General features: G+C 46.7%; 1 protein-coding gene across 2 annotated transcripts in view; it reads right to left on the bottom strand.

The window, feature by feature from the left end:
* Nucleotides 1-23,286, bottom strand: part of IFT74 (intraflagellar transport 74) — a 584,252-nt gene that overhangs the window by 60,901 nt on the left and 500,065 nt on the right. For both annotated transcript variants that reach the window (XM_029606405.1, XM_029606412.1), the window contains exon 18: nucleotides 15,644-15,769. In XM_029606405.1, the coding sequence (XP_029462265.1) occupies nucleotides 15,644-15,769 (126 nt within the window). The remainder of the gene's footprint in view (nucleotides 1-15,643; nucleotides 15,770-23,286) is intronic.

Below are 23,286 nucleotides of genomic sequence, written 5' to 3'. Positions count from 1 at the left end.
GCTAGAGGGAACAAGGTAACAGTCCATACCGAACAGAGGGAGATCAAGGGTCCAAAAAACGGAAGCTGGTAATTCCGGGGACTGAAATGAAACAAGAGCAAGAAACTGCAGAAACACAAGAAGAGACAAACCACAAGAAGCCACACAAGAAGGATAAGAAAGGCAAAAAAGCCACACAAGAAGGCAAAAGGCAAAAAGGCCACACAAGAAGGCAAAATGCAAAAACAGCACAAAAAGGCAAAAACAGCACAAACGAGCAAACAACACAAAGGAGCAACAAACGAACAAACAGCACAAGGAAACAAAACAGCAAACAGCACAAACATGACAGACAAACAGCACCAAAGAACACAAACGAGACAGAAAAACAGCACAAAAACACAAGAAGCACAAGAAACGTCAGGAAAGACCTGGGAAGGACCCAGGGTGGGAATAACCGGAACCAGCAAACCAGATGGGGTGCAGGCGCCTCCTACAGGTCGTAAAACCCCAAGCTGGAAAAAAGTTGGAAAAATGTCTGGACGCAGGCGCCTCCTGCAGGTCGTAGAATCCAGACAGCTGGCGCCTCCAGCAGGTCGTGAGAAAAATCCTGAACCAAAAAAAAATGTTTTGGGTTCAAATACATGTCCAGGAAGAAACTTGAAACAAAGACTATGAAGCAAAACTCCAGGAACAAGGCAAGTCCATCATAGGAACACGTTCACCGGACACATGCCTTGCATTCTGTTATAGAACGGGAGGCCTTGAGAGGCGTTGCATTCTGTTATAGAAGGGAACGCTAGGAGAGCAATCCCATTTGAGGGGAAAGTGTGCCCTTGGACCTCGGCACGATCCCAGACGAATCCAAGACAGTACCGAGGGTTGGCGAGGCATGTCCCAGCATGGGAGAAGACAAAGTCTGACCCTCTGCCGGACCTGCATGCTTCTGGAAGCCAACAAAATTATGTTGGTATATGAACAGTCCTCCGACCATTCCCAGCCCTTTCGGACCTGCCGCTGGCTATCGGCAAGCAGCAGCAGGTTGGACTGAGGATGAGGGTAGACAGAGGCCTATGACACAGAAGACTCTCGACGAGACGAGAAGACACTGGAAGTGGATGAGGATCTTGGAAGACTCTCGACGAGACGAAGAACTTGGTAGACTCTTAGACGAGACAAGAAGCTGGGAAGGTTAGGCATTGGCACTGTCTCTCAGGGCACCCTACAAAGTCCACCTGTGGGACTGGTCGCGAACCACCCTGTCCCACTGCGCGCCCTACACAACCTGAAGAGGCTGGTCACGGACCATGCAGAGAGCGGGACAAGCGCAGGAAGGGAATCCAGCTGAGACGAGACTCCAATGACAAAGCTAGGTGTCATCTGGAGAACCACAGGAGCTGGCGGATTCAGGAGAACTCAAAAGCACAGGAAATGGAACATCAGGAAATCTGGAACATCAAGAAGCGAAACAGCAGGAAGCCTGGACTAGGAACCTCGAAACATGAAGACATGGAACATCAGGAAGTCACAGGAAACAACGAAGACACTGGAAGCACGACGAGACATGGAGCTCCAATGAAGAACGAAGACCTAACGAAGCGCTGGAAGACAAGACTTCCAGAGACAAGTAACTGAAATGCAGAAGAAGCCCTTTTATAGGGCTGACACAGGAAGCAGTCCTTAGGTGGGGCCCAGGGCATATCCGGCTATGGGCCCTTTAAATCTGATAAGGAGGAGTGGCTGAGCGCCTAGAGCAGGAAACAGGAAGCTGTGCAGGTCCATGGTCAGCGGCCCTGCACAGACACCGACGAGGAAGAAGCAGGGCTGCGCCGAGAAGCAGGCCCCGACGTCAGCAGTGGCTCCTGCCGCTGCCGGAGAGATCAAAGGTGGCTCCAGCCTCCAGGAAAGACTGGCGTCTGCGGCCTCTGGCCGCGAAGATGGTGCTGAAGTCGGCGGCGGCAGGCCCGCCATGCCGGAGAGGCAGCCCGAAGTCTGCGGCTCCTGCCGAAGTGAAGATGAACAACTGACTGCGGCACCTGCCACGAGGAACGTCGGCGACTCCGTGCCATGTAGGAGAAGGCAGCTTGGGAGGTAAGAGGCCTGCTCGTGGGGAAAAGCTCCGTAGGCAGGATTCATAACATCAAGTCCTTTCACGATTTTGTAGATTTCTTTCATATTCCCCCTCAGTTGTCTCTTCTCCAAAATGAACAGCCCTAACTTCTTTAGCCTTTCCTCATAGGGCAGGCATTCCATGCCCCATATCATTTTGGTCGCACTTCTCTGCACTTTCTCTAGTGCAGCTATATCCTTTTTGAGATGCTGTGATCAGAACTGCACACAGTATTCAAGGTGCGTTCTCATCATGGAACGATACAGAGGCATTATGACATCCTCCATTTTATTTTCCATTCCCTTCCTAATAATTCCTAACATTCTATTTGCTTTTTTGATTGCCACAGCACACTGGGCAGACAATTTCAATGTATTATCCACTATGATACCTAGATCTCTTTCCTTGGTGGTAACTCCTAAGATAGAATCTAACATTGTGTAACTGCAACAGGGTTTATTTTTCCCTATATTCATCACTTGCACTTGTCCACGTTAAATTTCATCTGCCATTTGGAAGCCCAATCTTCCAGTCTCACAAGGTTTTCCTGCAATTCATCACAATCTGCTTGAGATTTAACTACTCTGCATAACTTTATGTCAACCGCAAGTTTGATCACCTCACTCATTGTACCCTTTTCCAGATCATTTATAAATATATTAAAAAGCACCAGTCCAAGTACATATCCCTGAGGCACTCCACTGTTTACCTTTTTCCACTGTGAAAACTGATCATTTAATCTCACTCTGTTTACTGTCTTTTAACCAATTTGCAATCCACAAAAGGATATCGCTTCCTATCCCATGTCTTTTTAGTTTTCTTAGAAGCCTCCATGCAGGACTTTGTTGAATGCCTTCTGGAAATCCAAATACACAACATCTCCTGGTTCACCTTTGTCCATATGTTTATTCATGCCTTCAAAAAAATGTAGGAGATTTGTGAGGCAAGACTTCCCTTGGTAAATCCATGTTGGCTGTGTCCCATCAAACCATGTCTATCTAAATGTTTGTGATTTTATTCTTTATAACTGTTTCCACAATTTTTCCCGGCACTGAAGTCCGGCTCACCAGTCTATAGTTTCCCAGATCACCCCTGGATGCTTTTTTAAACATAGGGGTTACATTGGCCATCTTCCAATCTTCAGGTACATCGGATGATTTTAATGATAAGTTACAAATTTTAACTAATAGATCTGAAATTTCATTTTTTAATTCTTTTAGAATCCTGGGGTATATACCATCTGGTCCAGGTGATTTACTACTTTTCAGTTTGTCAATCAGGCCTACCACATCTTCCCGGTTCACCATGATTTGGTTCAGTTGATCTGAATCATCACCCATGAAAACCTTCTCCAGAACGGGTATCTCTCCAACATCCTCTTCAGTAAACACTGAAGCAAAGAAATAATTTAATCTTTCTGCGATGGCCTTATCGTCTCTAAATGCCCCTTTAACTCCTTGATCATCCAACGATCCAACAGACTTCCTTGCAGGCTTTCTGCTTTGGATATATTTTATTTATATTTATATTTTTATTCTTATTTTATTTTTTCACTATTCTCCACTCCTTTTGCTGCACATCATCTTTTTTACTCTTTTCTAATTGATCCAAATACAAGCACACTTTATCTAGTTGGATCGATCAGTTGTTGACATTATTACTTGTATCCTTTGTTACTATGTAATTCAATTTGTTATTGGTTTACCCTGATTTCTATTTAATTCCAAATTGTTTACTTGGTTATCCTTTTCTCTGACTTTGTTACTTAAGGTTTCATAGATGTTAATTGTTCCATGTAATGCCTACAGGCTAGTTATTTTGTTCATTGTAAACCGGTTTGATTTGCATTTAATGTAGGAAGATCGGTATATAAAAACTAAAAATAAATAAATAAATAAATATTTTAAAATGTTTTTATTGTGAGTTTTTACCTCTATGGCCAACTTCTTTTCAAATTTTCTCTTAGCCTGTCTTATCAATGTCTTACATTTAACTTGCCAGTGCTTATGCTTTATCCTATTTTCTTCTGAAGCATCCTTCTTCCATATCTTAAATGAAGATCTTTCAACTCACCTTTTAACCATGCCGGTAATCGTTTTGCCTTCCTTCTACCTTTCTTAATGCATGGAATAGCAAATGTTGCTTACCTGATGTAACAGGTGTTCTCACAGGACAGCAGGATGTTAGTCCTCACAAATGGGTGACATCGAGGATGGAGCCCTGTACGGAAAACTTTTCTGTCAAAGTTTCAACAAGCTTTGACTGACACTGGCACACTGGGTGCACTGAGCATGCCCAGCCTGCAATTATCCCTGTGAGCCACAGGTGTCTCCCTCAGTCTCGTCTTATAGCTAAAAAGCGCAAGCGAAACTAAAATAAAAGTATACAGACCCAACTCCGCGGGGTGGCGGGCGGGTTTCGTGAGGACTAACATCCTGCTGTCCTGTGAGAACACCTGTTACATCAGGTAAGCAACATTTGCTTTCTCACAGGACAAGCAGGATGGTAGTCCTCACAAATGGGTGAGTACCGAGCTGAGGATGCCCGGGAATGCACCAGATACACCGCAGATGCGCAAAGGCGTAACGACTGAGGTGGAAATGGGAACGGAGGGCATCCGCAACACCATAATGGGTTCGTGGAAGGATGTTGGGTAGTGAATTGAAAAAAGTAAGAGTAGGCGGACTGGCCAAACATGGAGCATGCCGGCTAGTCAAATGTAAGCAATAATAGGCTGCGAAGGTATGGAGAGGACTCCAGGATGCAACCTGATAAAAAAGTACAAGCAGCAGTAACCAAAGGGAAGCTGTTAAGGCTAAGACGGACACAACAGTATGTGGATACCCACAGTGTTGTAGTGAAATGTCTGCTTGTTGGTAGGAAAGGAAATATAGACCACTTAATCAGAAGGATTAGGTCTGTGTGACCACTGGAAGTAGCAGCTTGACCCTTGCATGAAGGAAAGAGTCAAGTGGAATTCACATGGAATGCAGTGCAATGTAGATAGAATGTAAGCGCAGCATTACTGTCCAGGAATGTGGAAAACCCGGTCTCTCCCTAGGGCGAGAGAGAGAGGTTAGGAAAAATTAATAGAGTATTTCCTGAGGAAAGGAGATACAACATCTACCTGAAAAGGATAGAAAGTTGAATGCGTAGAACTACTCAGTGGCAGAGGAACGGAGTCAGGTGAGTATGGAAAGAGTGCATAACTCACGGACCCTGCTGGCAGGAATGACATTAAGAGGGAAAGAAGTTCCCTTGCCAAACTGTGGAAGAGAGGAATGGAAAGGCTCAAACGTAGAATGTATGAGACTTATAAGGAGAATATATATGTTCATTCCGTGATTAGAGAAATAGAGGCGGCTTGAACAGTGGATAATCCATGGTAAGCCGACAGAGAGGATTACCGAAAACGGGAACCCAACTCCCAAAACGATACACCTCCTAAGAGAAAGGTGTATCTATGTGGAGGATGTCTGGAGAACAGAATCCGAGGGAGTAAGAAAAAATGGTGGAAAAGTAAAAGGGGTAATACCTCTTTTTTTTTTTTTTAGAGTCAGGAGGTAAAGCCTGCCATATTAAACGGCAAGATTTATGTTTAGAAGGTTTTGTGACGCTACCAGAACCTAAGAACATCAGTAAGTCTATGATTTGGGACTGACTGGTGAGGGAATAAAAGGTTACTGATATGATGGATTGAGAAGTATGGGAAACATACTGATCTCAGTCAGGGAGTGGGGAAAAGAATACTGAACCCCATCCCAGTTCAACATTAGAAGAATGCTGGCTACGAGAGGCAGCAGAAGAGATATATTGAAGAGGCCTTTGATGGAAGAAAAGGCATCTAAGGGAACGCATAGGAAACATGTGTAGGGAGCAGAACCTGTGCATCGTATGGAATGATGCAGACGCAGAGGAAAGTTAGTTAAACTCAGCGTTAAAAGATTTGCCCTGTACACATGTAATTGAGACCATTCGAGAGGATAGAACCTACGTGGAGAAGGTCAGATAGAGCGTTCATTAAATCTCTTAGATATGTGGCCCAAGGACGCATGAAGTGAACAAGGGCCAAGGGTAGAGCTGCGCAGCTGTCTAGCAGAGCAGCTAAGAGGTTGTGCGTGCTTATGAGTTGGAAAGCACATTGTCCCTATGCTGTCTGTCTGTATGCACAAAGAATTGTTGCAAAAGCAGTATTGGAAGGCATAAGGGCATAACTCATGGGTGCAACGTCCAGGACGTTTATGAGAAACTATGCTGGAGTGCAATAGATGCATAATGAGTTGACAGCTTTCAGGAGAAACTTTATAACCCTAAGGAATTGCGAGCATGAGTCGAAGGAGACTAGGTCCTAGTTCGAACTGGGATAAGAATCAGGGACGAAAGCAATGAAACCACTTAGGTCCATTGAGTATAGAATGTCACTGAATATAACCCATAGCAGTTTTGAATTATGAGAAAAATGCATAGTGGGAAGAAACCCCATAGCCCAACCATGAAAAGTTGAAAGGCTGAGGTTATGGAAAATATGCGCAGGGACATATAACAATGTATCAGAATGTCTGTGCGCATGCTGGACAAGAGGGTCTTAAGACTGTGGTGTCCAGAAGTGTTACAGAAGGGATTTATGGCAGTGACAGTAATCCCAGTTAGTAAATGTATAGTGAGTCCTGAAAAAAGTGAGAGCTCCTTGCATGTACTGAAAGTGGTTAGCAGTAGTCTATGCAAGGAAAGTGAATGATGTCACACTCCGCAGAGAAAACAGCATTCACCAACATTGATGCAAGAGACAGTTCACTTACCGAAGCTGGTGCCAGCGGCAGAGCTTGGGGTTGTAATGTTGACTCACCATAAAGCACATAGAAACATTAAAATAATGTACTTACTGCAGTATGGAGTGATGGTAACCAAAGATACCATTGTACCTGTGACGTCTAAAGAAAGTTGGATTTTCTTAGGTCCAGGATGTGCGGAGAGTAACTATTTTCTGTTAAAAGAAAGAATAGTGCAATTAAAACTCCCCAACCCCCCTCCCTTCTCCCCTCTGCACTTCGTAGCGCCTGGGGGAGTGTACCGGGACTTTGGTACAAGGTGGGGTGGCCGCTCTGATATCTGACCAGATGGGAGACCAGGAGGTGTCCCAATGGAGGATATCATGTAGGCTCCTGCAGGTGTGTGAGCGGTAAGTGGTACCCGCATTTCTGTATGCTGTACAAGGAGACACTGAGACCTGTGGCCAGGCCTCAAGGTGGACTTGTACATGGGGCAATGGTTGCTGAATCTCATGTTTAGCAGATCAGCCAATGCAGCTGGACCTTGGTTGGGAGGGAACCAAGAGTCAGAGCATTGGTCGGCACAGGGACTTGTTACTGACAAGAGAAGAAGCCCTGCTGCAATCCCAAGAAGATAGAGAGGTTCTCCTGATATTGTGGCTAACATAGCTAACATAGTGATATGTGACACTAATACAGTTCTAAAAGGCACATGACCCAGAACTTTTCGAACCACGGTCCGAATGGGAGAACACAACTCTATGGGAATGCCGCCGAAGCGGGTACTTACCATCCGACGTGGATCGCCGCAAGACGAGCCGGTGAAGATTGTTGACCCCGACGGTCTCCGGAGTCCTCGAGGGTAAGGCCGGGGACGTAAACGTCCATCTCGCTCTGAAACCCGGTATGGTGGCACAGGTACAGAGGAGACAGGCCAGGCGTGAGTGGCGTTTAGACTGCTAAGTGTAACAGATGGCCATAGTCCCACACCACTTGACGGTGGGGCACGCCAGGAACAGAGGAGCCCTAATGGAACTCATGTTCCCTTCCCTCGTCACAGCGGCTCGATGTGTCGTGACGCCAATGCAGAAGCTGTCGGACCTGGATCCGGAAGTTCTGGATCACCAAGGACTGCCAAAACTGTAGGAACAGTGCTGATGGCAGTGGTGATGTCGCTCTGCCCGAGCGTTGTCCAGCCTGGAGAAGGATGGCACCGATGTGCTGGATGGCATCAGCGGCGGACGATCACGATGTCGGCGATGATGGGTGCCACGGTGCTCGGCCCGGTCTTTCCCCAGCGCCGAGATGGAAGCCCTCGTCGTCCTGGAAGGCGATCGATGACGAACTGTCAGCACGCCTGCTCTGCTCCTGACACAATGGAGTGTCTTAAGCTAATACGGGGCTTAAAAAAGAACCCAAAGCGTGGAGCAATGTGAGGAGGCGAGGGTATTATGTGGCGGTGCTATGTCGGTATTGACGATATTGAAGGCAACCTAAGGGGCTTCGAGGATATCATCAAAATGGGTATGAAAAATCGTCGATGACTGGCCAGGAGAATGATGACAGTGACGGGCACTGACAGCAGTGGCATAGGTATCTTTGAAACGATGTGGAATCGAATAATCGAAAAAACATTGCCGTTATTGAAAAAAGATACCGGCATCGACTGAGTCGAAGTCGAATCAATAGGGCGTCAAGGACACCGAAGGAAAACGGAGGTGTCGAGGGCATCGATGCATGGAGGCGGGCATTTATGCCGTTTGTGGCATGGCCACGGGCATCAACTATAGGGCCACAGACGTTGACGGTATCGATTTGGACAGACTCAGATTTCCAAGTGTACATGGCATCGGTGCCCCAGACACGTGTGTCGGTGGCATCGATATGGACAAGTATGGAATCGATGGCATGGATCTCCCAGTCGATGAATTCCATCCCGGCATCAACGCCAGTCCTGGAATCGGCATGGGCATCGATGCCAGCCATAAGGCTGGCATTGGCATCAACGCCCATCCACGGAATCGAGCCGGCATGGATACCCACCGATGGGACCCACCTGGGCATCGAATTTCACCGATGGGAGCAGCCTGGCATCGACTGCCCTCGATGGATGCATTCTAACATAGATGCCCATGGATGAAACACCTGGGCATCGGTGTCCATCGATGCAAAAGGACCCGGCACCGATGCCATCGACGGACGGCCATCCGGCACCAATGCCATCGATGGACAAGCCATCCGGCACCGATGTCCATCGATGGGGACCATCCGGCACCGATGTCCACCGATGGGGACCATCCGGCATCGATGCCCACCGACGAATCGATGTGGCACCGATGCCCACCGATGGAAAAGGGCTGGACATCGGTGGGGAGGATGGGGCATCGATGGCATCCCCAAAAGGGGGGGTGGCATCGATGAAGTGACCCTGGGATCGTTAAAAAGTGTCTCGGGCAGCGGTGGCGGCGACCGGAGTATGCATGGCAGTGACTAACAGCGTGTGCGTCAATGGCATGCATCCGGGTAGGGACGGCACCGAGGAAGCCCAAGGAAAAAAAACAGTGCGTAGGAGGAAAAAGCCTGGTAGCACTGAAAAGCAAAAAACATGGATAAAGGCATCAGGGCACCGTGGGGGGAGGGGCGCTGATGACATATAAAAGCCCAGGGCGGTTTAGGAGGGTCCCGGTGTAGCGATAGGGTATCGACTGCGTGAGGGTACCAGGGAACGAAGGACTTGAAGCTACAGAGGTCCTAAAGTTAAGGAAAAAATCCCTACCCCACTAGCATAAGCAAGCAGAGTGTCACAGAGATACTCGCAAGCTGTTTAAAGCTAACTGAAAAATGGGGGAAGGGAAGGCTTCAGTCAGTTAACAGCCTTAAGATAGTGACAGGAACACACCGAAAAATAAGAATTATTACTCACCGAGCGTCGTAAAAACGTACGCGGAGGGAGACCTGTGCAGGGAAAAGTGTTTTTTGAAGTGAAAAGTTAAGTGTTTCCATGAGGTAATTAGTTAAAAAATCCTCACAGAGCTCCAACCGCTATGCTGACTGCAGAGCGGAAAAAAGAAGACTGAGGGAGACACCTGTGGCTCACAGGGATAATTGCAGGCTGGGCATGCTCAGTGCACCCAGTGTGCCAGTGTCAGTCAAAGCTTGTTGAAACTTTGACAGAAAAGTTTTCCGTACAGGGCTCCATCCTCGATGTCACCCATTTGTGAGGACTACCATCCTGCTTGTCCTGTGAGAATGATCTTTTTCTGGTGATGTCAAGACGGGCCTGTCATGGTGATGCCTGCTCTTTGCCACCCCCTAATGGCTGGCACCCTAGGTGATCACCTAGTTTGCCTATTGGAATACACAGGCCCTGGTGGGGCCCCTGTGACCAACACCAGGCCCTCAGCTATGCTTCTTGCATAGCATGAGTCTCCTCCAAGGCTCTCCCTCACTGATGCCTAACTTCCCTCTCATTTATCCTGTGATGGTGGCTTCCTGGTCCCCCTACCACCACCTTCAGCTGCAGAGGGGGGAAACATTTTAGCTGCTTTCCCTCACCTATTCTGCCCCTCCTGCTGGGAGGTGGTAAGTAGGCCTTCTGCAGCTGCCTCACCACTGTCTCCCATGCTTCATATTCTCTTTTCCTTTGCAGGCTCAATGCTTCATGCCCTATGCTCTTCTACTGCAGGCCTTCAATTTCCTTGGGCTGCAGCAAAAACACCACAATAACTAAATAAACAGTATCGGGGTCTTGAAGCCCACTTTTTTCCATGCTGAGAGGCACCTCCCCCACAGCAACAGGCAGCCCATAGAGAGCCTGTTATCCTCGATTTCCCTAACCACCACTGCTGCCACTTCTGCATTCTGGAGGGGAAGAAGACAGAGTGTGTGTGAGTGTGTATGGATGAACATGTGTCAGTGAGCATCTGTGTGAGAGTTTGTGCGTGTTTGTCAACATGTGTATGTAAGAGCATGTGAGTGTGAGTGAATATGCATGCACACAAGCGAGAGCACGAGAGCGAGCACGTGAGAGTGCTTGTGTGTGTGTGAGCAAGTGTGTTTATGAGTGGTGTGAGCAAGTGTGTTTATGAGTGGTGTGAGCATGTGTGTGTAAGTTAGTGAGTATGTAAAAGTGAACATTTGTTCATGAGCATGTCCAAAGTGTATGTGGGTCAGAGAAAGCAAATGTTGCTTACCTGATGTAACAGGTGTTCTCACAGGACAGCAGGATGTCAAGAATGTCATCCACTTGGTACGTGATGTCCTCTTCTGCAGTAAGAGGTGGCGGGTCCGGAGTCTTATTTGAAAACTCAGAGAGGACGAGTGGCTTCAAGAGAGATACGTGGAAGGCATTGTGTATCTTCATGGAAGTAGGTAGTTGCAAGCTGTAAGTTACTGGTCCCAGGCAGCGAAGAATGGGAAAAGGCATGTAGTATGGAGCGAATCGAACAGATGGCAGCTTGAGACGGATGAACTTGGTACTGAGCCATACTTTGTCTCCTGGTTGGAATCGGGGTGCTGCTCTGTGATGAGCATCATAACATTTCTTGGCCCATTGTCCTGCCTTTTGTAAAAGGCCTTTGGTCTGTTCCCAAAGTTGATGAAGTTCTTCCGCTGAAGCCTGGGCTGCATGAGATGAAACCAACAAGGGTATTAGTAACGGAGGTAATGGCTGATGGCCATACACTATTTGGAAAGGTGTTGATCCAGTAGCAGCTGATGGGTGTGAGTTCAGGGCGAACTCGGCCCAGGGAAGCAACTCTGCCCAGTCGCTTTCTCTGGAGTTGACATAGGAATTGTTTAAGTGTACGGTTCGTTCTTTCAGTTTGACCATTTGATTGTGGATGGTATGCTGACGTCAGGTCTAAAGAAATATCGAATTTCTTACAAAGGGCTCTCCAGAATTTAGCCGTGAACTGTACACCTCTATCCAAGAGGATATGCTTCGGCATGCCGTGCAGGCAAAAAATATGCCGTATAAACAGCTTTGCCAATTCTGGGGCAGATGGTAGCCCGGGTAATGAAACGAAGAGCATCATTTTCGAGAAGCGATCTACTGTGACTCATATGGTGTTGTTTCTCCTGGACACAGGCAGGTCAACGGCAAAATCCGTCGCGATGTGCATCCAAGGTTCCTCTGGCTCTGGCAAGGGCTGGAGAAGACCCCAAGGGTGACTAACCGGAGGCTTTTGCCTTACGCAGGTGGCGTAAGATTCAATGTACGCTCGTACGTCCTCCTTCATTGAAGGCCACCAATAATACCTCTGTAAGGTGGATAGTGTACGGGATTGCCCAGGATCTCTGGCTAATCGGGAATCATGAGCCCACTGAAGAAGTTTCTTTCTCAGGGTTCAAGGTACCACCGTCTTCCCAGTTGGAACGGAATGGGTAGCGGCCAGAATCACCTTATCAGGATTGATAATATGGCGAGGTGCATCCGGGACATCCTCTGAAGTGAAGGAGTGTGAGAGGGTGTCTGCACAGGTATTCTTGTCAGCAGGTACTTGAGCAGAAAGTCAAACCGATGAAAAAACAAAGACCATCGGGCTTGTCTGTGATTCAGTCGATGCGCATGACGCAGATATTCCAAAGTTTTGTGGTCTGTAAATACAGTTTTCTAATGTTGTGCCCCCTCGAGCCATGGGCGCCACTCTTTGAATGCTAGCTTGATAGCCAACAGCTCTTTATCTCCTTTACCATAATTTCTCTTGGCTGGAGAAAAACGCCGGGTGTATAAGTGTCACTGTTCTGACTCAGCACGGGTCCTACTCCGACATCGGAGGCATCAACCTTGACTATAAACGGTCGTTGAGCGTCCAGGTGGCGAAGGCAAGGTTTTTTGAGAAAAACCTCCTTGAGGGTTTGGAAGGCAGCAACAGCTTCTGGAGACCACTGCGAAGGGTTGGCTCCCTTCTTTGTCATGGCAGTAAGTGGTGTAGTCAAGATCGAGTAGTGGTGGATGAATGTGCGATAATAATTGGTGAAGCTGAGGAATCGGCGGAAAGCTTTGAGACCATTGGGTTGAGGCCAGTCCTGTATGCTTTTGGTCTTTTGTGGATCCATTTGGAAGCCCCTGCTGAACACCACGTAGACCAAAAAGGGAAAAGACTCCTGATGGAAGGCACACTTTTCAAGCTTAGCATAGAGACAGTTGTCCCGTAGTCTCTGCAGTACTCTTGCAACATCTACCTGGTGACTTTGTAGATCTTGGGAGAAAATTAGTATCTCGTCTAAATACACAACCACACATTGATACAGCATATATCTCGCAGGATCTCATTCATCATATTTTGGAATACGTCCGGAGCGTTACACAGGCCAAAGGGCATGACAAAGTACTCAAAATGGCCATCGGGAGTATTAAAGGCCGTCTTCCACTCGTGCCCTTGACGAATGCGGACCAGATTGTATGCCCCTTTTAGGTCCAGCTTTCTGAAAATCTTGGCTTCCTGGAGTCTGTCGAATAACTCTGAAATCAAAGGTAAAGGGTATCGGTCCTTTATGGTGATTTTGTTAAGTCCTCTGTAGCCTATACATGGGCGAAGGGATCCATCCTTCTTGCCAACAAAAAAGAATCCGGCTCCGGCAGGTGACTTGGAAGGCTGGATAAATCCTTTTTTGCAAATTTTCTTGATTATAGGCTGACATGGCCTCAATGGCTGAGGGTGAGAACACTGAAAAGGATAAGCAGATAGGAACTCCTTGAGTAGAAGTATTACTTTTTATAGCTGTGAGGTTGTGGCTTTTTAGAAGTAGAAGGTTGCTGCATTATTTTTGCTGATAAGGTGAGAAAAGTAGTGCAATGATCCTAAATAAGATATACTATTTACTTTCTCACCAAGCAGACTGTCTTCTCCAGATAGAACATCAGCAAAATTTTCACATACATCTCTGAGTCTTGAAGCTCTAAGCCAGAGACCTATTGGCTTCCGATTAAATACAGAGCCAGATTAAATACAAAGCCAGAGACCTACTGGCTTCCGATTAAATACAGGATCCAATTCAAGTCCATAATGATGATACACAAGGCCTTATATAACATCGCTCCTCTCAACTTAACGTTTCAAATTCAGCTACAGACATCCGTGAAACCGACTAGAAGTGCGTATCAGAACAGACTAATCACCCAACCGGCGAAATCCTCTCTGAGGAAACGTGCACTATCCACAGCGGGCCCTTCACTCTGGAACTCGCTACCTCCAGACCTTCGCCTTGAACCTTGCCACGCTACATTTAAAAAGAAACTTAAGACTTGGTTGTTCAAACAAGCATTCCCTTAGAGCTAAGAGCAGGAAGAAAGACATTTTCAAATTATTCGTTCTTTCCCCAGCCCCTAGCATATAACTTCCTGAAGAGATCAATATTGAATTGTACTTAATCATATAATCATGTTATTTATTTATTATATAATCATGTTGACAAACATATAACCATTTTATTTATCTATTAACTCGCATGTTATTTATTAACTGTTTAGCAATATATACTAATTTGTTACTTTGATTAATCTATTCAATGTAAACCGCTAAATGAAGCGATAGTTTCTGTTCCTTGTAAACCGGGGTGATATGTATATTATACAGGAACTTCCGGTATATAAATCCTTTAAATAAATAAATAAATAAATATTGCTGAAGTTCTGAAAGATGTATCATATGTAGATATGACGAAGTATTTATCACATTCCTCAGCTGATTATAGCAGTGGTAGAAAATACTGTAACATCTGATAATAGATATACTGTTGCATTTTGAAACTTTTGTATGTAAGAATACATGTATTGTACCATGCATAGTTGATGAGCTGTTATTCTGAAACTTAATATGGGCAATTGCAGTATCTCTTTAGCTGTGATTCCACCTCCATAGACTGATAAGGATGTTGGACATTCTGATGTCCCTGAAAAGACTGAACTTTATATCTGATGTTCAGTTTTCTTGATACTGCCAGTGTTCAAAGATGTGTGCCACATTCTAGTTTGCAATTCCTGCAAAACCTATATATTGGCACTGTTACAATCTGATTTGGCAGTTTAATAAACAATGATAAGTCAAATATGTCCTCTTTAGGCTCCATCTTTTGAAGGGTTATCAATATATAAATACTATTTTTACAAAATAAAATGGGAGTAATTTTCAAAGGAGTTAAGCATGTAAATGTAACATACTGTTGTAGCAATTTTCAAAAGCCATTTACTTGAGTAAAATGCACTTACTTGAGTAAAATCCTGTTTTACTTGAGTAAATGCTTTTTAAAGTCAGGCCCAAGATATTATTTAAGATGTAAAACAAGGTTCAATATTAGTAACTAGTAGATTATGTACTTACATCCAAAATTCTAATTCTCAGTGGTGGCTCCTGATTTTTGGAACAACCTGTCTTTTGATATGAGAGCTGTACTGTGTACTAAAACATTTAAAAAACTGTTAAAGACATTCCTTTTAATTGATGCTTATCTCTGTTTGTAAATGTATTTTTTATTGATGGACTGATAGACCATCATTTTGTCTTTTTTTAAACCAGTTTTGATAGTTGAATATTATGATCATTTTAAAGGTTTTATGCTGTACAGTTTTTATTGCTATATTTATTTGCTCTACTAACAATTATTTATATTACTCTGTAAGCTGACTAGGATAATTATATAGGCGGCATATAAATAAAGTAACCTATAACCTAATATTTTCTGTGAATATTTAACTAAAAGAGAATAACACACAGTATTCGTCTGTAAAATTCAGCCACAAAGAGTCTACAAAAAGCAGATGAAGATTTTAAACATACAGTACCTGTGTATGTGTTTCATTCTCCTGCAATTGTGTCTTTAGTGTCTCATACTCTGCATTTAATTTGTCCATTACTTTCTTGAACGTGTCTCTACGTTTGGAGAGCATTACTTTATCATCTTGGAGTTTCTGCAAGGTGGGAGAATGAAACACAAAATAAAGACTAAAACAATAATCAATAACTTATTACAGAATTTAAGTTTTATGTAAATGGTACACTTTTTAGGCACAACTTAATTTTCAATTTAAACTCATTAAAAACCATCTTTCAATTTTACTCTGATTTTCTTAGGAAATTATGTAAATCTATGAAAAATGGAAAGGGAGAGCCCGATATTCAGTGCCATTTAGCCGGCTAAGTCCAGATTTACCAGTTAACTGGTACTGAAATATCTGGCTGTGTTCAGTGGCTGCTACTTAGCTGGCTAATTTTTTATCTGGTGAAAAAGTTAGCTGCTAAAGTGAGGGAAAGGGTGGGGAAATGACAGGAACAAGATCAGATCAGCACCAACAAGCCGGATGCAAGAGTGTACCTCAGTCCCGATGTGGGAGTCCCTTCTTCAATTTAAGGTTCCAGGGAGTGCGGGGGTGAGGGGCTGTGGCTCGGGACCTTAACAGTTTTTTTCTAGATCTGGGGGGGTGTGGTGGAGGGAGTCAGGGTACCGGGACTCTATTATTTAATATTAGTCTTTGAGAGGGGGTGTCAGGGGACCTGGACTATATTATTTAATATTGGCCTTTGGAGGGGAAGGGGGGTAGGGGGATTGGGACTCTAGTATTTAATATTGGTCTTTGGGGGAGTGGGGAAGGAGGTGTCAGTGAACTGGGACTCTATTATTTAATACTGGTCTTGGGGGGGAGGGGGTGGGGGGATTGGAGTACTGGGACACTATTCTTTATTAATGGCCTTTGGGGGAGGGAGGTGGGTGCTGGCATTGTCACTATACAGCTACAGTGACACTTATTTTTCACGGGAGTGGGGTCTGTCTCAAGTGGCGGCTCCGGGTTGAGACAGGAGTCACACTTGACGTTCAGTCAACCTCCCCATTGGCCGTGAGCCTTTTTTGGGGGGGGGGGTGGGGGCAGCCCTTTAAGGCGATAGTGGTCTTTTGAGGTTGGGGCCACCATTTGCATTAAAGGGCTGCTAGGTACATTCTTTTGCCCTGCAGTGTTTGGTGCGAGGCAGAAGATTGCATCATAGAGCCATGATATTTTCTGGGGAGGTGCCACTATCGCCGCGAGACTCCCTGCGATAGTGGAGTCCCTTCCACAATAAAACTTCAAAGCTTAGTGGCTCTAGTACTTAGTTAGCTGGATATGTTTAAGGACTGCAATTTATTTGTCCTGACTAACTTTAATAAAGCTAAGTATATTCAGCAGCTACTAAGTTAGCCAATAAAAATTATCCAGTTAAGTTAACTGTATAACTAGGGGATTGGGACTCTAGTATTTAATATTGGTCTTTGGGGGAGTGGGGAAGGAGGTGTCAGTGGACTGGGACTCAATTATATATTATATTACATATAACTTAAGAAACCAGTTAGTGTCTGAATATTGTGCCTGGAATTTTAGAAATTTTTTAACAGTAATAAATGACGATAATAATTATTTTGCCATTCCCCATTCATATGATAGCCAATGCTTGATGTGCCTGTGACACTGGTGATATACAGTTTTCATTTAATCTAGAGAAAGGATGGGAACAGAGTTGTGGGATTATTCAACACAATCAACAGCTGTAATTAATGACAGTGCTCATTACTCTCATGGATGTCTGGCACCATAAATAGATATTCTAATGGGAAGGAAGGCTAAGCAGGACAGAATCGGCCAATGAGATCCTGAATCAGCTAGGAATTTGGGGAGAAATCAAGCTGGTAAGAAGATGTAAAAGAATAAATTGACAGGCATAACAAGAATGCTGAATACAAAAGAAACAAAGGGAAGAAAGAAATGAAAGAAATGGAGCATGAACAGGACTTGTGAAAGTAAAAGGAGAGGACTGAAAAAGTAAAAGGCTTGGAGAAAGCAGAGTTGCTTACCTGTAACAGGTGTTCTCACAGGACAGCAGGATGTTAGTCCTCACATATGGGTGACATCATCAGGATGGAGCCCAATCACGGAATACTTTTGTCAAAGTTTCTAGAACTTTGACTGGCACCTACTGGGCATGCCCAGCATGGTACTAACCCTGCATCCAGCAGGGGTCTCCCTTCAGTCTCATTTATAGTAAAAGAACGTGTGAAAAATAAAACAATAAATCGCAAGCATACCCAACTCCGCGGAGTGGTAGGTAGGTTTAGTGAGGACTAACATCCTGCTGACCTGTGAGAACACCTGTTACAGGTAAGCAACTCTGCTTTCTCACAGGACAAGCAGGATGGTAGTCCTCACATATGGGTGAATAACGAGCTGAGGATGCCCGTGCATGTACCAAAAACACCCAAAGATGTGCAACAGGCACAACAGGGGCAATTTTGGAGAATGGGCAGCCTGAAAATTCCAGCGGGCCTTGGTAGAAAGTGGGTATTAAGCTGAGAACAAACTGCGCAGAACTGACTGGCCAAAAAGAGAATCTTGTGCGCCAGCTTTGTCCAGGCAATAGTGGGCTGCAAAAGTATGGAGAGAACTCCAAGTAGCAGATCTGCAGATGTCAGCAAGAGATACAGACCGAAGGTGTGCTAGCGATGTTGCCATTGCTCTAATGGAGTGTGCTTTAACGCGTTCCTGTAGCGGAAGGCCTGTATGTTGGTAGCAGAAGGAAATACAGTCCACCAACCAGGAGGACAGGGTATGCTTTCCCATCGAGATACCCAGTTTAATGTTATTGAAAGAAACAAATAGCTGGGTGGACTTCCTGTGGTCTGCAGTGCATGCCAAATAAAAGGCTAGCGCATGTTTGCAGTCCAAGGAATGCAGAGCCCGCTCACCTGGATGTGAGTGGGGTTTTGGGAAGAAAGTAGGCAAAACTATAGATTGATTTAAATGGAATTCAGAGACTACTTTCGGCAGAAATATAGGATGAGTGCAGAGGACCACCCGATCACGAAGAAAGTTCGTATAAGGGGGGGATGTTACCAGTGCCTGTAGCTGACTGATCCTGCGGGCAGACGTCAAAGCTAAAAGGAAGAGTACTTTCCAAATAAGATGTCGCAACTCGCAGGAGTGCAGAGGTTTCATGAGTCTTGCTAAAACTACATTAAGGTCCCAAGCCGGGGCCGGTGGACGGAGAGGGGGCTTGAGGTGAAGCAAGCCCTTCATAAAACGTACTAAGGGTTGTGTCGAAATGGAGATATCCCCTGTACCTCGATGGAAGGCAGCCACCACACTGACATGTAATCTAATGGAGGAAGTTTGTAAACCCGACTCCAAGAGATGCCAGAGGTAGTCTAAAAACTGATTGTGGGTCAGGTAAAAGGGTCTAACTCCTTTGAAGAGCACCACATTGAAAATCTTTTCCATTTAGAATGGTACAATTTTCTAGTAAAAGGCTGTCGTGAAGCTATCAAGACCTGGGATACGGAGTCCGATAGATTGAGAGGCCGCAAGATTAGCCTTTCAACATCTAAGCTGTCAGAGACAAGGCCTGAAGGTTGGGATGGCACAACTGTCCGTCCTAAGGATGGGAAACCATACCTGTTGCAGCCAGTAGGGGGCTATTAGACTCATTAGACCCCTGTCTCTGTGCAGCTTCATGAGAGTCTTGCTGATGAGAGGAAGTGGTGGGTAGGCATAGAGGAGGCCTGTCGCCCAGGAGTGGGCGAAAGCATCCCTTGGTGGAGTTCTGTGACTGCGATGTAGGGAGCAGAAATTCTCCACTTTGCGATTGTGAATTGATGCAAAGAGGTCGATGCTCGGTTATCCCCACTTCTGAAATATCCAGTCCACCACCGCGGGATTGCGGGTCCACTCGTGGGGCTGAAACGAACGACTGAGCTTGTCCTCTAGAACACTGTTCACGCCCACCAGGTTGGTCGCTCTCAGTAGCATGACTTGTGAGAGAGCTAATGCCCAAAGTTGTGCTACTTCCTGACATAGGAGGTAGGATCCGTTTCCCCCCTGCTTGTTGATGCACCAAATCGCTACCTGGTTGTCCATCTGGATTAGGATTGTTTTGTTGGACAAGCAATCCTTGAACGCACCGAGCATATTTGATCGCTCGGAGCTCCAGAAAATGTATTTGATGCTGTGATTCCTCTGCTGACCAGGTTCCCTGAGTCTGCAGTTGGCTGACATGTGCTCTCCAACCTAGAGTGGAAGCATCGGTCATTAAGATTATTTGAGGTTCTGGAGCTTGAAACGGTAGCCCTTTGAGCAGGTGGGACTCCTGGATCCACCACTCCAGCGAGAGGCGAAGCTGCTTGGTGACATGGACAATGTTGGACATTGAATGATGTGCCTGTGACCACTGGGAATTTAATGTCCACTGTATTACTCTCATGGCAAGGCCAGCCATTGGGGTAACATGGACCGAGGATGCCATATGTCCCAGCAAGACTAGGACATGACGAGCCATTGTGGTTCGGCGAGACTGTATAGTGTGCGCCCGCACCGCCAGCACATGAGCTTGGTCCCTGGGAAGAAAAGCCTTTGCTTGGATCGTGTCGAGATCCGCTCCGATAAAGGAGAGGATTTGAGATGGAAACAATGAGACTTCTGATAATTGATGAGAAATCCCAAGGATAGTAGCAGCCGCACCGTAAGATGGAGGGAGTGAAGACCCCCCCCCCCCCCCTCCAGCGACTGAGCACTCAGCAACCAATCGTCTAGATAAGGATAGACGTGAGTGCCTAGTTTTCTTAAGTATGCGGCTACTGCTGCCAGGCATTCGTCAAGACACGAGGGGCTGAGGCTAGGCTGAATGGAAGTACACGGTATTGGAAGTGCTGGCTTCCGACAAGAAACCGGAGTGAGACGGGTTAATTGCTATGTGCATGTACGCGTCTTTGAGCTCCAGAGAGCAAAGCCAATCCCTTTGTAGAAGCGGTAGTAAGGAGCCTAAGGTTACCATCCGAAACTTCTCTTTCCGAAGATGTTTGTTTAGGGCACGAAGGTCTAATATGGGACGAATGCCTCCCATCTTTTTTGGTATTAAAAAGTATCGGGAGTAGAAGCCCTGTCCCCTTTGGGAACGAGGAACTGGTTCTATGGCATTGGCTTGTAGGAGGGAAGTTATTTCCTCCTGCAGATGATGAGAGTGGTCGGAGGAAGTCCACCCCAGCCGAGGTGGAGAGTCCGACGAGATGGAGAGGAAGTTTAGATGTTAACCTTGAGCTACGACCGACTGGACCCACCGGTCTGTGGTGATCTTTAGCCACATGGTGGTGAAGTGGCAGAGCCGGCCGCTGACAGGCAGGGATGGCAGAGGGGGGATGACACTCGCTCTTTAGCGGGAGTCAAAATCCTGAGGCAGGACTAGGTTGTGCAGGAGGTTGTGCCTTCTGAGTTCATGGCTGTCATGGTGGAAGGTTCTGGAATGGACGAAACGGACGAGCCCACGCTGGTGGAGGATAACATCTTTGGGCTTTGTAAGCTGGTCTTTTCGTCTCCCATCTAAACGGCCATTTGGAGGAGGCTAAAAACTCAGCATGAGCAGCCAAGAGCTGACGAAGCGCTTCGTTGTGATCCTTCAGCTGTGCCACCATCTCCTGGATCTTCTCTCCAAAGAGATTATCCCCTGTGCAGGGGAGATCAGCCAAATGGTCTTGAACCTCCAGGTGTAGATCCGAGGACTTTAGCCAAGCCCAACGTCTTGCACTTATGCCGGCTGCTGATAACCGGGATGCAGTATCAAAGATGTCACATGGCAATCGGACTTCATGCTTTTCTGCATCGAAGTCTTTTTTAACTATAGAGTTCAGCTGATCTTGAAGCTGCTCTGGGAGGGACTCACCAAAGTCTTGCAAGTGCTTGAAAAGATTTCGATTGTATTGTGTCATATACAATTGATATGCAGCAATACGTGAAATGAGCATACAGCCGTGGAACACTCTGTGCCCTAAAGCATCCAGGAACTTCTGCTCCTTCCCAGGTGGTGCTGAAGAATGAGGTTTCGGACATTTGGCCCTCTTCTGTGCAGACTCCACTACGACCGACTGATGCGCCAACTGCGTCTTTTGGGAGCCAGGCGATGGCTGCACCAGATAGATCGCATCCGTCTTGCGATTTACAGGAAGGACCGTCCCAGGATGCTCCCAGTTGCGCTGCATCAAATCCAGTAGAACTTCATGTTCTGGGACAGACATTATCTCTTTTGGAGGATCCAGGAACTGAAGCACCTCCAGCATTTTATGTCTGGAGTCCTCTGTCTGCAGCATAAAGGGGCGGATTTTAAGAGCCCTGCTCGCGTACATCCGCCCCGGATTTACGCGAGCAGGGCCCTGTGCGCTGGTGCGCCTATGCTGGGTTGCGTCTAGGCGCGCCAGCGACCCGCTGGCACGCGGGGATTTACTTCTCCCTCTGGGAGGCGTAAATCCCCCAACAAAGGTAGGAGGGGGGTTTAGACAGGGCCGGGGGGGTGGGTTAGGTAGAGGAAGGGAGGGGAAGGTGAGGGGAGGGCGTTAGCGAATTCCCTCCGAGGCCGCTCCGATTTCGGAGCGGCCTTGGAGGGAACGGAGGTAGGCTGCGCGGCTCGGCGCGCGCCGGCTACACGAAATCGGTAGCCTTGCGCGCACCGATCCATGATTTTAGCGGATACGCGCGTATCTACTAAAATCCCGCGTACTTTTGTTGGCGCCTGGAGCGCCAACAAAAGTACGCCAATGCGCCGTTTTTGAAAATCTACCCCAAAGGGAATAGTCTCTGCCATCTCCTTGAAGAAATTAATGAAGGAGAGGTCCTCCGGCGGAGACTTATGCCTCTCCTCAGGAGGCGAAGGTTCTGATGGGACATCGGCAGAATCCTGGGAATCCGAGGTGTCATCCATCCATGGATCATATGGCTGATCCCTCACATCCAGCGGTGGTCTTAGTGGTACAAAAGGATCTCCCCTGGCCGGAGGAGGTCTTGGCACTGAAGGTATTGGTGTTGGTATCGATGGCCTCGGCCCCGACAAATCCAGATCCGGCACCGGTGCAGGGCGAAACGGTATCGATGACTTTGCTGGTCACTTCGGTGCATTCACTCCCGAAGGTCCTGGGACGGGCTCCGGCCTCAACGAGTCCTCTTCATCCGAAGAGAGTGGAATGGGTGTCGATGGAGCCATGGGAATCGTAGATTTCCCGGTGCCACCGGCAGGGCACTGATGATTACATCGAGCTTATCGAGGAAAGGAAGCAGCACTGGAGGCATCGGTGCTGGCTCCGGCACCGGCATCGGTGCTGGAGTCGGGGGTCTCGGAAGGCCCTGTATGGCCTGAACCACTGCCTCTTGCACCATCCGGTGCAATTCCTCGCGGAATGCTGGAGTCGTGAACCCCAGGTCCGGAGTAGGAGGCATGGCGGGCAATACTGGAGGGTCCACCTTGCCTCATGGAATCTCGGCTGCCGCGCCCATCGAAGGTGGGGAACGCTTCGGTGCATCCGGCTTAGAGGAGGGTTTAGGCTCCTCGGCCCGGGCTTTCTTCTTCGGTGGCTCGAGATCAGACGATGATGCCACCGGTGTCCCCAAAGTCGATGGCATAGCCCTTCAATGCTTATGCCGGTGCT

The sequence above is a fragment of the Rhinatrema bivittatum genome, chromosome 1 (assembly GCF_901001135.1).
Source record: "Rhinatrema bivittatum chromosome 1, aRhiBiv1.1, whole genome shotgun sequence".
Classification (NCBI taxonomy): Eukaryota; Metazoa; Chordata; class Amphibia; order Gymnophiona; family Rhinatrematidae; genus Rhinatrema; species Rhinatrema bivittatum.
Note: the sequence above shows the minus strand (reverse complement) of the source record. Positions and strands in the feature narration are given on the sequence as shown.